Below are 16,509 nucleotides of genomic sequence, written 5' to 3'. Positions count from 1 at the left end.
CCAGAAATGGTTCAAGGGTTTTTATTGAAAGTTTCAGCAGGACGCGCTAGGGGTGCCCATTCTCTCTCACTCTCTCTCTTTTCTAGAAACAATATTTTCCACCCTAATCTAGGCATAACTATTATCCAGGTTAATAGATAGAGTATTGACCCCTATTAGCTACTTTGTAGTCTAACTCCTCTTAAAGGCAATAGCCCGTTCTATGTAGTCTTCCTCAGGGACGTTCTTGACTCTACATAAACTATCCTTTGGTGAGTAGCTAACTGAGGATATTCAGATGTGCCTTTAGATACTCTGCCCGACTCTGGCTTCTTCCTCTTGCTCCCTGGTGATTCTCTCCAGACCTCAGTATTTTGCTCTCCACTCTCTTCTCTCTTCCTCCCTACTTCACCCACCTTCACTCCTTCTGCTCTCTGCATCTTCCTGCGCTGTCCTTCCGATGTCACACTTGTTCTACTACCTGCCGCCACTCTTAGATATTATTACTTCCTCCTCAGCGCTACCATTCTCTCCTCCGTGTGACCACTCCCTCCTCTGCGCTACTACTCCCTCCATAGGACTACCACCACCCCCCCTCGGCACTGCCACTCCTTTCTCTGCACTACCATCTGGACCTGGCCAAGTATTCTCAGTCTGGGAGGTGTTACATACAACAAATGTTTCAGATTTCTTGGTAAGCCCTGCCCATTTTCTCTGCACAGGTCCAACACAGAACAAAAATGGCAGTTTGTGTTGTAAAGTGTGGAAGTTTGTGTTGGGGGGGCTTGGCATGACCTCCTCCAAGACAGGCAAGTCAAATATGTTCCTCACAGTACTAGGTGGAAGCCGTATTGCACACAGAAAACGGTAAAGAAATATGTTCAATTAAAAACGGATAACATTTTTAATAAATGTGAGCCTATGGGACTCTTTCAAAAAAGTTAATACTCCAAAGTGTATCCAAAATTAACAGAATGTTTATATGTGCTTAATGCAATAGCACCCAATTTTTTCACATTGTGTGCGCATTTCCAAAAAGAATTAACAATATGAACAGTGGCAAAAGTGTATAGTCCATATGTTTGACAAATCAAAAATGTCTAGATTCCAAAAGTGCAAATGTATACAAGCTCAATAAAAATAAATTAGAGAGCACTTTGCTAGCAGTCAGTGTTGCGTAGGGGTCTGCAGTAAAGCAACGTGGTGAACACTTCAACGCGTTTCTGGTTACACCTTCATCAGGAAGTGAGAACCTCTAACGTCCCAACCAGGAAAGTCTATAAGAATATGCAGAAAATGTATTTAAACACGGGGAAGGGCGTTCAGCCAATTGGGTAGCTGGAAAAGCAGGAAAGAAACACTGTGTAACGCACACTTTTCCCACCCACCGGAGGCCCTTCCCCTGGTGGCGCCATCTTGATTGTGGGGAGGCAACAGGGAGCTTTTCCCTGTTGCCTTTTCACCCCTAAAGACTTCCAAACCGTTACTCCACCTTCTCTTCCTACTTACTTGCTGGACTAGAGCCTTGTGCTCCAGTCCCGTCGCTCCTCCCGTCCGCTGCCACTCCCTTGGAAATGGCAAAGGAACAAAATCCCTTTTCCGATGGCGGTAGCCATCATATGGGTTTCTTTTTTACAGGATATTGGAGTTGCGCAATACGTGCAGAGCCCATCTACCTTTAAAAAAGGAATCACCCGGTGTGCAAATAGCTATCACCCGCCTTGTTGGGGGTATGTACATGGCCGGTAACTCCCGACAGGCCTTGCAGAGTCCCTTGCTTCGCTCAGGCCTGCCTAACCCCGGGCTGGCGGGCATCTACCGGCCATATATGCTCCCCGACATGGGGGTGATTGCTATATAAACATTACTCAACTTGTAAATTCAAAAGGAAATATACATTTTGAACCTGAAGACGTGTTCCTAATCGCTGTGTACCAAGTAATTAATATCATACACCAGCATATCATATTCGATCAAATGTAAGGTGCATATTGCAGACCACTCCACAACATGTAAAGAGTATAATACAATTTTAAAGAGAACTGTCAGTGACCTATCTTGTCATGGTAAATAGTATATAATTCATATTTCAGTCCACTCAACCGCAAGATAAAAGTCAAACCTTTCAACGAAACCGTTAAGATCCTATTCCAAGTTCATCCCCTGTGGTGTCAGTGAAGATAACGAGTAAATCCAAAAGGAATCTCTATGGGCAAGTAGTTTATTCAAATGTCCTCCTCTTCGTGGTGTATGTAGAACTTCATGTACAACCTCTAGGACAACACATTTAATTTGTGTTACTGAATGTCAAAATTCAGCAAAATGTGTCACTACTCATGATTTGGTATTCTTAAACCTAACATTCAACTAATGCTTGGTCCAATGGGTTTTAACCTTGCATTTAGTCATTACTGTGTAAAAAATACTGCAAGTGCATTGTATGCTGTACACATTTAATTTATCAAACATTGCATAATGCCAAAGTGGAATTTGTTTCCCATTACAACTTATTGTTGATCATTTTATAATATTATAATATTGTTGCAATGCTGATTTAAGCATGCATAGGTGCCTTTTCTTTGTGTCATCATCTAACTACCCTGGATGTGATCCTTAATCAACCATTTACTAAGGGAAGTATTATTTCGATAGGCAAACATCAGTAGATCTGCAAAAATTGTGCTGTAAGATTGTTCTACTGTACAATTTTTCCAGATAGATCTCATGATTAATGTTGTTTAGCTGATGCGTCCTTTCAATACTGCCAATCTTATCATATATAGCAAGTAATTTCAATTCTTGGTATCCCTTGTCTGGAATTTATTCCATAGTTTCATATTCTCTAGTTCTAGAAGGTGAAGGTAGCATACCATTTGTTTGGCTCTCATATATTGGCTCAACTATAAATCACCTTACATTTGAGGTGGGTAAAAGCTAATAAAATGTAAATAGTTGTTCCTAGCAGTAGGTTACCAGAAAAGAGATGTTTGAAGCATGTTATTGATTATAGTTACTTCAACATCCAAAACATTTAGTTGAGTTGTCAAGTCATAGTACATGGTACCCTGCCAAACTATGAACATATCGATATATCTACCATAAAACGTCAAGTAACATTGCCAACATATTGCAATGTTAAAACCAATACATAAACATATTTGCATATACTATGACCTTACTTGCCCCCAACAAAGTCCCAGAAATATTGAGGAAGTACTGTTCTTTATATCGAAAAGAAATGTGTTATGAATACGTTTTAAAAGAGTTAGGGCAACAGTTGGATGATAGCTTTTAATATCCTGATGTTACAAAAACTATTCTGTGGCCTCTAGATCTTCCTCGTGAGGTATGGATGTATACAAACTAACTACATCGTTAGTTACTAACACATCATTTTCTGTAAATTCTACCCTCTCCAACAAAAAATCAGTTTTATCCTTAATGTAAGTCTGTGGTCTTCACAAACTGTTGAAGAATGGCAATGGTTCCAATGCCCCCACCTCCCTATTAGAGGAATAGTAGCTAGCACAGTGCACCTTATCAGTGGAACCATCACTGGCGCCCTATGTAGTTAGTACCTGTGCATTGTGCCTTCTTTATATATGAACCATCTTTTCCAGTCCCATGTTCCCATACGCCACCTTTACGATACACGGCTAGATTCTCTGCTATCTACATCCAGTCAACTCCCTGTGGTCCTGCTGTACGTCACAGAGGAACTTTTACGTTATAGCAGCACTGTCTGATATATTCCTTTGTTTATTTCCCATATGTTCAGGTGGTGATGGCGCCTCATGAACCCTCCATAGTGTTTGTGGATAACTACATCAAGCTGCTGGCAGACTGTAACACAGAAACATTCCAGAAGATACTTGACATGAAGGTATGTGGAGATGATAGGATAATCTCTAGCAAGCAACACATAATTTTTATGAGGTGAGCTGGTATTTGATTATATCTAGTTTATAGTGTGAATAAGGACTTGCACCAGAGTACTTCACAGCAGTACGAGTAATGATACAGGAGAAGCATACAATTGCAGGGACGGGACAGGTCTTGATAGAGAATGTTGGTTTAAGTAGAAGATGCTATTAGTATTAATAATATACTGTGTAATTGCTACCTAATAGAATGCTACTCAGCTTATCAAACTCAGGAGGACAGAAGGACTGGATTTGAACCCAAGTCTTGTAGGCTAATCACAGATGTCTGTACTCCCTCTCTACATATCCTCCCAGATGTGCCCTTAATATTATATCCTTCTCACTGAGTGTCTATTATTGTACCCTGTTACTGCCTTTTACACTGATCTGTTTCTTAGTTTGGACTATGTAAATCCCACCTGTAAATGCAGTTATCGGATGTGAGGGCTTAACTCGTGGCACTATCTTGCCGGCCTATATAGAGAGGACAGTGGGGTGGATTAGAGAGGACAATATGTCAATGAGCACAATAGCCTAGCATTGAGGGCTTGGGTTGGTGCCCAAGTTGCTCCAGCAATGACATTTCTCCAGTATGGGGGTCTGGCATGGATTCACATGCTCATGGATATTCCCCGTCGTCAGGCTAGAAATATTCAGTAAAAGAAAAAACAGCTCCACTTTCACTTATAAACTGTATTTCTCCTCTAAACCAATCACTGTCCTCTGGGTCATACTGCCCCCAGCCAATGACAGTCCTCTCCCTAAGCCCCTCCTCTGGCAGCCATCTCCAGATTTGTACTGCACGCTTCAGTTTTGCTCTGTGAGCTACTACTATGTTTTTTTTGTTTTTCGATGAAAATGGTTCCTATTTTTGTGTCAAAAGAGCCCGTGTGCTCTTCTCTCCATCTGCCGACAGCGGAGATCCATTTGTTGGTGAATTTCAGCACCCCTCAAGGGCAAAGATCGTCTAACTTTCTTTGAAGTTTCCAGAAGGCCATCGGGCCTTGTCTGCGCCCTTCAACCATGACAGAGGTGAAGAAGGAAGGAAGATCCCTCTTCAGGCCTTGCACCAAATGGGGGCTGCAGAACGTGTTTGTGGAGGACAAGAACCTCGAATGCCTCTACTGTCTTCATCCAGACCACAAGGAAGGAGTATGTGAGATCTGCCTCGGCTTCCCAAGAAGATGACAAAGGACAGTCACAGTAGACTGGCAGCGTGGCTAAACGCCAAGGCCTCTGCCCCATGCTCCGAGCAGGGTCATGCCTCACCCAGGACCAGCCGGTCCGAGGAGCGGGCTTCTAAGTCTTTTGAGGGTGCCTCACACCTGGGGGCCGAAAACAAGGCCAAGCACTGCAAGTCAAGTTCCACTGGTGTCACCGCGCAACCGGGTCCCGCGATGGACAGGGCGCACTCCACATCACCATCCGCCTCCATCACCAGCCAACGATTGAGTTCCTCCTCCAAGAGGAAATCGCCCAAACCGGCTAAACTGCGGGAGAGGACCGAGAAGCCAAAGACAGAGGAGAAGAAGGCAGATCTGACCAAGAAAGCCCAGTCAGTGCAGGAGATGTCTTCGTCGACGATAGACTGGTGGTGGCTGCTCTTGCGACAACTAAAGGGACTGATCCTGTGAGAGCAGCCCCCACAGCACAGAAGGTGTCCCTACCTCCAAGACGAGAAACCGCTGCAGTTACTTTGGCAAAGTCTGTGGGCATGCTGGACAAGAAGATGCCGTCTCTGAGCCCGGCTCCGACACCCCAGGATGGAAAAAAGGGGCGGTTATGGAGGCCCCTGTCCAACCTCATCCCGTGCCCCAGGCCATGGATAGTTCGCCCACGGACGACGAGGACCTGGAGTCCTTGCACACGATCCCCGAGGACATGTAGGACAATGGCGGTGGCGCAGGCCCTAGTACCGCTATCACACCAGCGCAGCCAAAAGATGTGTTGCTGGACATCCTTTCGACACTCCACTCTTTGGCGTCTGAGATCCAGAAGAGGATGCTGCAGGTTCAGGCGCCTACGGCCCCCCAGGCCCTCGGCCAACCTCGGACAAAGAAGAAGAAGCATCACCCAATGCCGCCGTTTCAGCCTCCACATCTGCGCGGGGTGCCCTCTCCCTCAGTGGAACGCAGGACGGATAAGGCCACAGCGACCGACAACAATTTCGTCACAGCTGGCGGGTCTCTGCAGCCAAGGGTGACCCCACTGGATGAGGTGGGGTCTTTCCAGCTTACGCCCGAGGAAACCAAGAAGCAGGGTTTCCTGTACCAGAGGCGCAAGGCCAAGAGGAAGACCATCAAGGCTGTGCCTCTTTTGGGCGACGTGTAGAGTGAGAACCTGGCCCTCTTGAAGAACACTTGCACGGCTCTGGCCAAGAGGTATAGGCTGGAAAAGAAGTACGGGGTGCTGGAATCCACACCTAAGTGCCTATGGTCGCAACCCTCGCCGGACTCAGTGGTTTCGGCTGCTGCGAGGAAACGGTCGGCAAACCCTTCCTCGTCTTCCTCAGTCCCTCCGAACAGCAAGGGTAAGAAGATGGACTCCATGGGAAGGAAGGTTATTTACACTGTGGCGTCCACCAACAAGGCGGCCAACGCACTGGCGATCCTGGCCAGGTACAAGAGGGCACTGTGGTACAAGCTGGGACCAATTCTGGAGTTACTTCCCGATGACAAGAGGATGGAGGTGATCACCCTCTTCCAGGAGGGAGCGGTGGCTTTGGATCACGCCATCACGGTGGTGCTGGACATCGCAGACATCAGGGTTCTGCCAGATGGGGAAGGGTGTCTGCCTTCATCGTCAAGGCTGGCTGAGGGCCACGAATTTCCGCCAGGAGGTCCAGACTAGAGTATTGGACATGCCGGTCGACAGATATAACCTATTTGGAAGTTCGCCGATGAGTCCCTACAGGCCATAAAGGTAGATACAGAGACGGCCCTTTCCCTGGGCACACTTCAGCAACACTGCTCTTCCTTTCGCTATTCCAGAGGAAAGTTGAGTAGATCGACGAAAGGCTTCTCCTAGTCGTACCGCCAGCCCTCCAGGTCCACGCTCCAGGCCAGCCATTCCCAGGCCTATGTTGGAGGTGATCTGGCCAGGACATCAAGCCCCCACCCACGCACCCCATTGGGAGGCCGGCTGACTGGATTTGTCAGCGAGTGGGAGAAGATCACCACCGACAGATGGGTGCTGGACGCTCTCGCCCACAGACACCCCCTGGAGTTTCAGCACAGGTGTCCGTGGATCCCTCTGGTTGCCCGGCAGGAGCAGCACATCCCTCAACTCTTGGAGAAGATATGGGCCATGCTATTAAAAGGGGTGATAGAGCTGGTTCCATAATGACTCCGAGGCTCTGGTGACTATTCCATATACTTTTTAGTCAAAAAGAAAACCGGGAGCTGAGGTCCCATTGTAGACCTGCAGCATCTCAACAAGTACCTCAAGTCCCAAAATGTCAGGATGGTCACGTTGCAGCACATGCTCGGCCAACTGGAAGGAGGAGACTTCTTGACATTGCTGGACCTGGAGGACGCCTACTTCCACGTCCCCATCCCAAGAAGCACCGAAGGTTCCTACGCGTCGTCATCCGGGGACGGACTACCAGTTTAAGGCTCTCCCCTTCGGCCTGAAGTTTGCTACCAGGGAGTTCACAAAGTGCCTGGCACCTGTGGTGGCCCATCTGCGTCTACTCGACGACTGGCTCATCCAGGCCAGTTCGCAAGAGTTAGCCGTCGGTCACACAGAGACGACCGTCCAGCTGCTGACGGATCTGGGATTCTCCATCAATTATCCGAAGCCATGCTTGAAAGCATCGCAGAACGCGCTGTTCCTAGGAGCCAGACTCAATACGGTCTGCTGCCTAGTGTCGCCCTCGTCGGAGAGAATAGCAGCGATGCTGGGGAAAGCGCAACAGCTGTTGTCACTGAAGACCACCACAGTGCGGACCATCATGTTGGTACTTATCATGATGTCATCTTGTATCTACCTTATATGGCTCTGCAGGTTACGGATGCGACCTCTTGAGAAGTTTCTGGACGCTCGCTGGATACAGGTGTCCAGAAGCTTCGTGGACAAGGACCCGCTCAATGAGGAGCTCTGTCAGGTGATTAGATGGCGGGGTGTTCACTCCAACATCACCCTGGGCATGGGGTTTCAAGACCCTCCATACCAGGAAACTGTAACTATGGATGCTTTCCTGGAGGGCTGGGGAGTTCACACCGGGCATCTGCACGCCAGAGGCCTGTGGCTGCCAGAAGAGAAGGATCTCCACATCTATATCCTGGAGCTACGGGCAGTGTTCTGGGACCTCAAGTTATTCCTTCTGTCTCTGAAGGACAAAGTGGTGAGGATCTTCACAGATGACATCACCACAATGTTCTACATCAGGAAGCAGGGGGCACTCGATCCCTTGCGCTCTCCAAAGAGGTGCAGGACTTGTGGCACAGGGCGGTCGGACAACAGATGTTCTCCATCCGCTTTCACCTGGCGGGAGTTCTGCTCCTGCCATGAGTGGGAACTTCGGCAGGACCAGGTGGACCGCATCTTCAAGTGGGGCAGGCTCCAGATCGATCTCTTTGCAATGGCGGCGAACTCCAAATGCCAGAAGTTTGCCAGCAGTTTCCACCAACTGAGGAGCATGGGGGACGCGTTCTCCTTACCATGGGAAGGCCAGTTTCTGTATGCGTTCCCGCCGTTGCCTCTCCTGCTGCGAGTCATCAGCACACTCAAACAGTGCTGATGCAGGATGATACTCATCGCCCCGGCGCGCCCAATGCAGATTTGGTCCACTGACCTTCTCAGCCTCGCCTCCGGTCAAACTGCCAGTAGTCCCGGATCTTTTTGCTAGAGAAGGAGCGTAATCCTTGCATCACAACCCAGAATCGCTGAACCTGAGGGCTTGGTCCCTGCCGCCCACAAGATGGGAGGATACCAGTTGCCAGCAGACTGCAGGGAGGTCCTTGCGACAAGGCCAGAGGACCATCGACTTTGAAGTGCTACGGCCACAAGTGGAAGTATTTTGCTATGTGGTGCCAGTCGCAGAGGATCACCCATCTGAGGGTCACAGCCCTGCAGATTCGTCCGTACTTGTTATCCTTGGCCAAGGCCGGACTGGCGCACGCCTGTATCGGGATGCATTTGGCGCCTATTTCCCGCTTCACCAGGTCTCCACGATGATCTTCTCTTTGGTCTCATCGTCTCATCAAGGAGTTCCTCAAAGGACTGTTTCGATCTTTCCCACCGGTGAAGGCTCCTGCCCTGACGTGGGATCTCCACGTGGTGCTGACGAGGCTCATGGGGGCCCCCTTCGAGCCTATGCATCAGGTGCCTCTCGAGTTCCTCTCGTGAAAAACTGCTTTCCTTGTGTCCACCACCTCTGACAAGGGGGTGGGTGAGATCCAGGCCCTATCCTGCAAACAGCCATATCTGACTTTCCACGAGTCGAGGGGTATGTTTTTTCCCAAAACCTTCGTCACTGGCTGAAAGGGCCTTGTGTTCGCTGGATGTTGCTTGTGCCCTGAAGTTCTACGTGACATGCACAAAGAGTTTTCGGAAGACTTCTCAACTGTTCGTGAACTTTGGTCCTGTGAACCATGGGAAGGCCTTGTCCAAAGCTTCCATCTCAAGGTGGCTGTCCCGCTGCATCATGCACTGTTATTGGTTGGCGAACCGACCGCTGCCGGGTCGTCGGAGAGCACACTCCACCAGAGCGATCGCTGCGACGACAGCGTTCCTGTCTGGTGTGCACTTGCTGGACATCTCAGGGCTGCTACGTGGAGGTTCACGCACACCTTCACAAAGTTCTACTGCGTCGACAGGGATTCCAGAGAGGAGTCCAGAGTTGGCCAAGCAGTGCTACGCAACCTGTTCGCGTGATGTGAGTCTGTTCCAGAGGTAAGAGTAATTGCTTCTTTTGAGCCTTGCCACCTCCTGTGGTTAGGTAATGTTGTACTGCTATATATTTTTATTCATGAGCATGGGAATCCATGCCAGCCCCCTTGGTGGAGAAGGAACAAGTTACTTACCTGTAACCAGCATGGGTCTGACATAGATTCACATGCGCATCCTCCCTCCTACCCCTGGGTGGCTCTTCTTGGTCATACTGCCACTCTACATGCTTACCAAATCCGAAGATGGCTGCCAGAGGAGGGGCTTAGGGAGAGGACTGCCATTGGCTGGGGTCAGTATGACAGAGGACAGTGATTGGTTTAGAGGAGAAGTACAGTTTGTAAGTGAAAGTGAAACTGTTCTTTCTTTTACTGAGGATTCCTGGCCTGACGCCGGCAGAATATTCATGAGCATCAGTGGCCGAAGTGAGCGGGAGCGGGTGGGAGCGGCGCTCCTCTAATTTTTTTAATTACGTTTTACAGCTTCTATACTTTTATTTTAAAAAGAAACCATTCCGGAACGGTTTCGTTTTAAAATAACAGTGTAGGAAGAAGTTGAAACTTGCACTTTCAGTGCACTGCACTGAACATCCCCATAAACAGCAGGCAAAGGTGTTTGCGGATTTATATTGTGTGTGGGAGGGGGCAGGGCAATGAGATTTGTGAGGAGCGGGGCAGGCTAGCAGGGAACATAGTTCCATTACTTCTTTTCTTACACTTCGACCACTGATGAGCATGTGAATCCACGCTGGAGATCAATAGTTACAGGTAAGTAACTTGTTCCTACTCTCCTTTCAGAAAACAACCATGTTGGCCTTCATCTGTGTGAACACTCGCAAATAGTTGAGAGGTAATAACCACTCCAGCAATTGCTTGTCATAGAAAATCAGCATAAAAGGAGAAAAGGGGGGATGAAAAGCCAGCATAATATACTCACCCAATTTCATAAGTCGTGATAAATGATTTTGCAACGTAAGTGAACTAAACTCTGTATCCATGTGGGGGAGTGTACAATGGCATAAATGCCCTTTAACTGATTGAAAGGTTCCCAAGCGGCCCATCAACCGTCTGCTTTGGCTTTGGCGTTTCTCAGTCCTGCCCCAGTACACCTATCTGTTCTAATGTTTTTTTATGGGACCACACATTCTAATCCGGTGAACAAGTAAAGGCTGTGCTTCAGGATGGGGAAATAGTAGAGGAAGATCAGTAGTGGATTGTTTTTCCCTCACTGTTAGAGCTGCTTGTAGTAAATGAATGAAGGGTTTTCATAGCACAGCTTTGCAAGCAAAATTACCTCAAGGTGCTTTGGCTTGGAGGAAGCCTTTTACAGACTGTGCAAAAAAGCAAGCTTCTTCAGAAGGTGAAGCGGTTAGCTTCTGTGCATGGTTATAGGAAGCACAGTTTCTAGCTGTAGTACTTGACAGTGGAGCATCTACTGCATTTCGAGCAACAGTTGTTTTGTTAATCCAAAAGATTTTTGTTCTGTGAGCCACAGTTATTGTCTGGGATATTGTGCAGTATTTTGTTCTGTGCGTCTCTTCCATTAATTCATTTGTGGGTCAGGCAGAGTGCTTCAAAGGTGACTGAGGAGGTGGACAAGGAAGGCAGTGGAGCAATTCAAGGTTTGTGAAGATAGTGACCCATCACTTCGTCCGGGCTGCCTGTCTAGCTGCTGGGTCCTGGACCATTTGGGGACATGGACTTTAATGTTGTGACAGTCTGGGGTAATGGTAGAATACTTGGAAAAGCAATTGATTTTACTTTCTGCTACCAGCGATATGTCTTCCGGGTGTATGAGTTATTGTGATCACATATCCTTCATAACCTTGGAGTCATTTTTTACTTCACAGGCACTCCTGGCCTTTTCATCCTGGATCCTGGGTTAATTGGGGATGTAGCACTGGAGAGGGTGTTCGCTTGGTGAAGTGATTGTGTTCTGGTTGTAGCTTCAGCTTGGCTGACACCAGTTTTTGTGAAAGCCTGTTCTTCTCATCCTCACCCTATTTTCCATAGATTCTCAAAACAAATGAGGCAGTGCCACCTTCAATTCCAGTTTAACCACCTGTCATTACTGTGTCACAAATCCCACTGTCAGCCCTACAAAAAAGATCACCTTTCAGAAACAGTCTGTACATCCTGCTGCCGTTGGTAATGTGAGATGTGCAACATTTGTTAGGCAATTCAGAATCCTAAAGGAAGCAGTGTGCTACATAAAAATTGTCAATAGAGTACACAGTCTTCCCTAAATGGGGACCGGTGCATATGTTTGTATGCGGATAGGGAAAGGAGAAGTCAAGGAGGATACTGACCAATACTAGATGAGGAAGAGTGACTGGAAGGGGTTCTTTTATATCTGTCTATCATTGTTAAGATTGAGCATTGTAAGGGAAGCATGGTATCACAAGTATGACACTGACACAAAGGTTCAACCAAAAGTTCATACAGGTCTCCCTCGCTCAGGCTCAGACCTCTCAAAGCAAACGTTCACACAGGTCTCCCTCTTTTGGGCTCAGACCTCTCAAAGCACAGCACTTGTAGGGGTTCCCTTCCCTTAGCTTTATTCGGATTAGTTAGGGGTTCCCTTCCCCTAACTTATCACACTTCCGGTCACCCGTGGTCGGGCTCTGACATTTTCCTGATGTCGAAGACTTTCAAATGTGCGAGGCTTTTACTATAACCTCCACAGGACCACTTTGACTACCACTTTGACTTTCCCTTCAGCTCACACTCGTGTTATTTGCACCAATGCTTCTTGGTCTATGTAGTTCTGTATCATAAGCACAGGAATTGAATATACACTTTCCACTTCCCCTTTTCTTGGATCAATCTTGATCATCACGATTTTTAAAGTTAATTTACTTTGTTGCTTTATATTTAAACATTTCACCTTTCGCAGAGACTTTTGAGTGGGCTACGTCCTTTCACCGGACCACTCTGCTACTCTGTATCATCTGTTATTTAGAGTTCAGCACAGGTCTGTCTTTCTTCGCGACTCATCCACATGCATGCATGCAGCCTTCAATTACAAGATGTATTGTTGCCACTTCAATCTTTCTTTAACGCACACCGGTCTTTGGTCTTGCTCACCAACTCACTGGCTGTGTGCATGCCTTTTTTGTCTTTGCTGTTTTACTTCACGTGTCAAGGTTAATACCACAGGCTTGGCCTCGCCGCCCCAACTCTGTTGTTCACCCGGGAGGGTCGCATGTGCCTTCGAAACACAATGCAGTCTTCTTGTCTGGGATTTGGCCTTCTCCACATATCTCTTACATTTACTTGGTGGCAACAACCTCCTGCAGAGAACTCCTGGGTTCCTTTACCCTTGGTTTTCGTCCCTCTATCTGTCGCTCTGCACCAGTAGGTTTGCTTTCACCCCGGAAGTTCTGCTGCTTCTCGTGTTCCACCTTGCTCAGTGTGTTTTATCCGTGTAGGGAGGCATCAGATGTATGTGATTAAAGTCAAGTGCCTGACTTTGCCCGACCCAATTCGCGGGACATGTCCAATGTGATATATAAGGGTTAGCCTTGTTACTCTGTCACCCTCTTCCTCGGCCCAGTGGTTGTGTAGAAAAGAGGGGTAGTTGGGACATCAGAGAATCCTTTGAAATAAGGGTCATGGGTACTGGAAAGGGGGGAATACGGTGTCTCACCATCGGTCATCTCACCCCCACTGCCCGAAGAACTCTCCCCCAGGTGATCCTCCCAAACTGGTCCAACCCCAGGGTCTGGATCCAAAGGCGATGGCTGTGCCCTGGCCATCTGAGAGAAAGATCTCAGAGGACTAATAGGTGAGACACCCGTTGGTTTCTCACAGCATTCATCAAATGGGGCAACCACAATGAATGGCCACAATATTACTGACATTACTTTTTTCCCTTTCATCATAAAGTACATTTAATGAGCGCATGTCACACGGAGCTCAACAGGGCAGGATTTGTAAGCTTCCATATGCATGAGTCCTGGTCATATCTTTGTAAAATGCATGATCTGTCTTTTTGAGTGAACGTAGAAGCTTGTTATCTCAGTGGATTCACTTGTTCTTTTTATTCCTAGGGTCTTAAGAGGAGTGAACAAAGCAGCATGTTGGAGCTCTTTCGCCAGAGGCTGCCGACTCCTCCTGCCGGGATGGATAACACCAACTCCATATCCCTCTCCACGCCCACCCCTGAGCAAGAATCCTCACGAATACGGAAACTGGAGAAGCTGATCAAAAGACTTTGAGCCATTTGTTCTCAAACGGAGGCAACCTCCTCTTCACCATCCAGCAGTCTCAGCCTAGTCTCACTGGGTCTTCGATGGATTTCTATGTCCAACAACTACCATCCCACAAAATGTCTTGACGTTGGCTCAACTAGCCTTTGTGCATTGCTTGGTAACAAGGTGCAATCGTAGAAGTCACGAGCACCATCAGCGGAGGACAGAAGAGCAGTACCAGCCTCAGCTGCATGGGTCCTTTCTGAATGAATGTTGAAATTGAAGCAAAGCATTTCTCTTTGCTCAGAATCGAAGGTTACTGTAAATTATAGTGAATAATGTACTGGATACAATGGACATGAGTTTGCTGCTGTTAAGCTGCTTTCTAAATGAGGGAGTCCCAAATTTTGAACAGTCAGGTGTCAACCAAATTGACTTTGCCTGAAGTAGTTCACTGGTGTGTTTAGAATTGCTCTAGCCTCTCAAGTTTGTGCATTAATCTGTGCTATCCGAAGCATCCAATGGTGATGGGTTATTCTGGGTAATACAACAATGTGTTTCATTATGAGATTTATTGCTGCCATTCAGCATGAGTTTGGGTCGCTTCTTTGGTTTGATTTTGGATGGCGTTGAATGCCTTTGCACTGCTGGTCTCAAGGGTATTCCAGATTTCCACCTCCAGGCAGTGCTGTTAGAAGCAAAGAAATGAAAGGCTAAGGAATAGGCCAAGCAGAATCCAGCACATGCCAGTGAGCGTACACTCTCCAGCTGCAAGTAACCAGCGTGCCTTGGTGGGCCACCACATGGGCTTGCGGAAGGTGGTTATTGAAGGACGAAGAAGCCACCTTACCTGAAATCCCCTTTGACATTGGGTGCCACTTTAATTGAGTTGAGGTTCTTGGCCCTCAGTCCCATTTAAATCCTTGATTGTTAGGCCTGTGGCTAAATAAATAGTCAGAAGATTTATCTTACATGGTTCCTTCTGGTAGTGTTGCCCTTACAGGCCAACCCTACATATTCTCGTTTAATTCTAATGAACCTTTTAACCACCATGAGTAATTTGAAATTACATTGCGGTCCTTCATAGTTGAGGAATGTTTAGTTCTATGAAGACTGTGGTAACTACCTTACAAGAGGAAATATATACGGTAAATAGGAATGTATATATGTGTCTAATAAGGCAAAGACTAACAAACCAGGGGAAGTAATAGTCCCTCTACTGTTTGACACTAGTACTCTTCTACTCCTGGCTTTATATGTATAAGAAATAGTTTAGAGCCTCCATATCTGCCCCTCTGTCTCGAAAGATTCCCCTCCAGATGGTGGAGTGGTAACTCAGTATATGAAATGAGAAGTGAGACGTTCACGCCATCCACTATAGTGAAATCTCTGTTTGATAGTGGGATGAATTTAAAAAAGGGGTCTTCGAAACAACCGCTTTATTTCATAAGAGCTTGTTGCGTTCATCCATAGGTCAACAGATTGGAGATGCTAAGGCCGCAGCCTTTGATCGTATATCTGTCTCTTCTAACTTTTACAACTTGTTGTGGGGCCTGTGTTCGTTCACTTGCGCTGATAAACAGCAGATGGTTAATGCAAACGCCAAAGTTGTGTGTTGTGTTCTTTCCTAGATGTGTCATTTAGCTGGAACGCCATACATTTCTGCGTTGTTGAAAATACTCTTAAGAAGAGTGTTTGTCTTTTTGTTATGGATGTCACTTTTCATGACCTGAGATGGCACTGGCGCATGGATAACAGTCGGGCCATACAATTACATCTTATCAAAAACCAAGTATTCTTAGCAGAGATGCGTGAAGATGATTGCCATGCATTGAACAACTAGGATATCTCAGGGTGTAAAACGTTTTGAGCAACTATTTGTGGGGTTTGCGTGTTTCAGCTTCTTTGGTTCTTCTAAAAGGTAATATCACTGGTATTTGTCAAAGGGGTAGGACTTAGGGGTTGGGTCGTCGGAGAACCTATCTGTGTTAAGTGTGGAGGAGGGGCGGCACGTGGCTTTTAGTGACCATATTTCATTCTCTTCAAAGCCTTTCTTTGAGCCCTGAGCCTTCATCCTACAGGCAGGCATTGTTTAGAGGGGTTATTTACGCAGAAGCTACACAGCATCACATTTAACTTTCAGAGATCATTTTGTGCAGTTGTTTAAGTGGGATGAGAAATCGGAGGGTCCATAACGGGTCAGGAAACCCATTTTTGGGGGCTGAACCGGAAAAAGTATGCAGTCTTCTAAAATGTGGAAGTAACAAGGGAATCAGAGGTGTGCCCATTTAACTAAATATACATAGCATGAAAGCAATACAAGTCTATTATTAATGTGTGTTTAACATGATATAATAAATCAATAGTCAAGAAGATCTTTTAAAATAGAAGTCTTCAGAAACAAAATTCTAAACAAAAAAGCTCAATGGAGGTTTCAATCCCTTTAGGGTAGTTTTCTGTGAAGGTGCCTTGCATGGAGATTTGCTTGTGCCTGGCAAGTCTGAATTCCCAATCCCAGTAAGGTAG

The 16,509-nt window shown here is 46.8% G+C and overlaps 1 protein-coding gene across 1 annotated transcript in view; it reads left to right on the top strand.

Moving 5' to 3' along the window:
* VPS53 (VPS53 subunit of GARP complex) overlaps positions 1–15,590 on the top strand; it is a 1,349,775-nt gene extending 1,334,185 nt beyond the window's left edge. The window contains exons 21-22 of the mRNA XM_069615168.1: positions 3,758–3,862; positions 13,843–15,590. Of these exons, the coding sequence (XP_069471269.1) occupies positions 3,758–3,862; positions 13,843–14,010 (273 nt within the window). The 3' untranslated portion in view covers positions 14,011–15,590. The remainder of the gene's footprint in view (positions 1–3,757; positions 3,863–13,842) is intronic.
* The last annotated feature ends 919 nt before the right edge of the window (positions 15,591–16,509 follow it).

Source organism: Ambystoma mexicanum, chromosome 9, assembly GCF_040938575.1.
Source record: "Ambystoma mexicanum isolate Mex_15411 chromosome 9, UKY_AmexF1_1, whole genome shotgun sequence".
Classification (NCBI taxonomy): domain Eukaryota; kingdom Metazoa; phylum Chordata; class Amphibia; order Caudata; family Ambystomatidae; genus Ambystoma; species Ambystoma mexicanum.
This window is presented reverse-complemented; position numbering and strand designations above follow the sequence as displayed.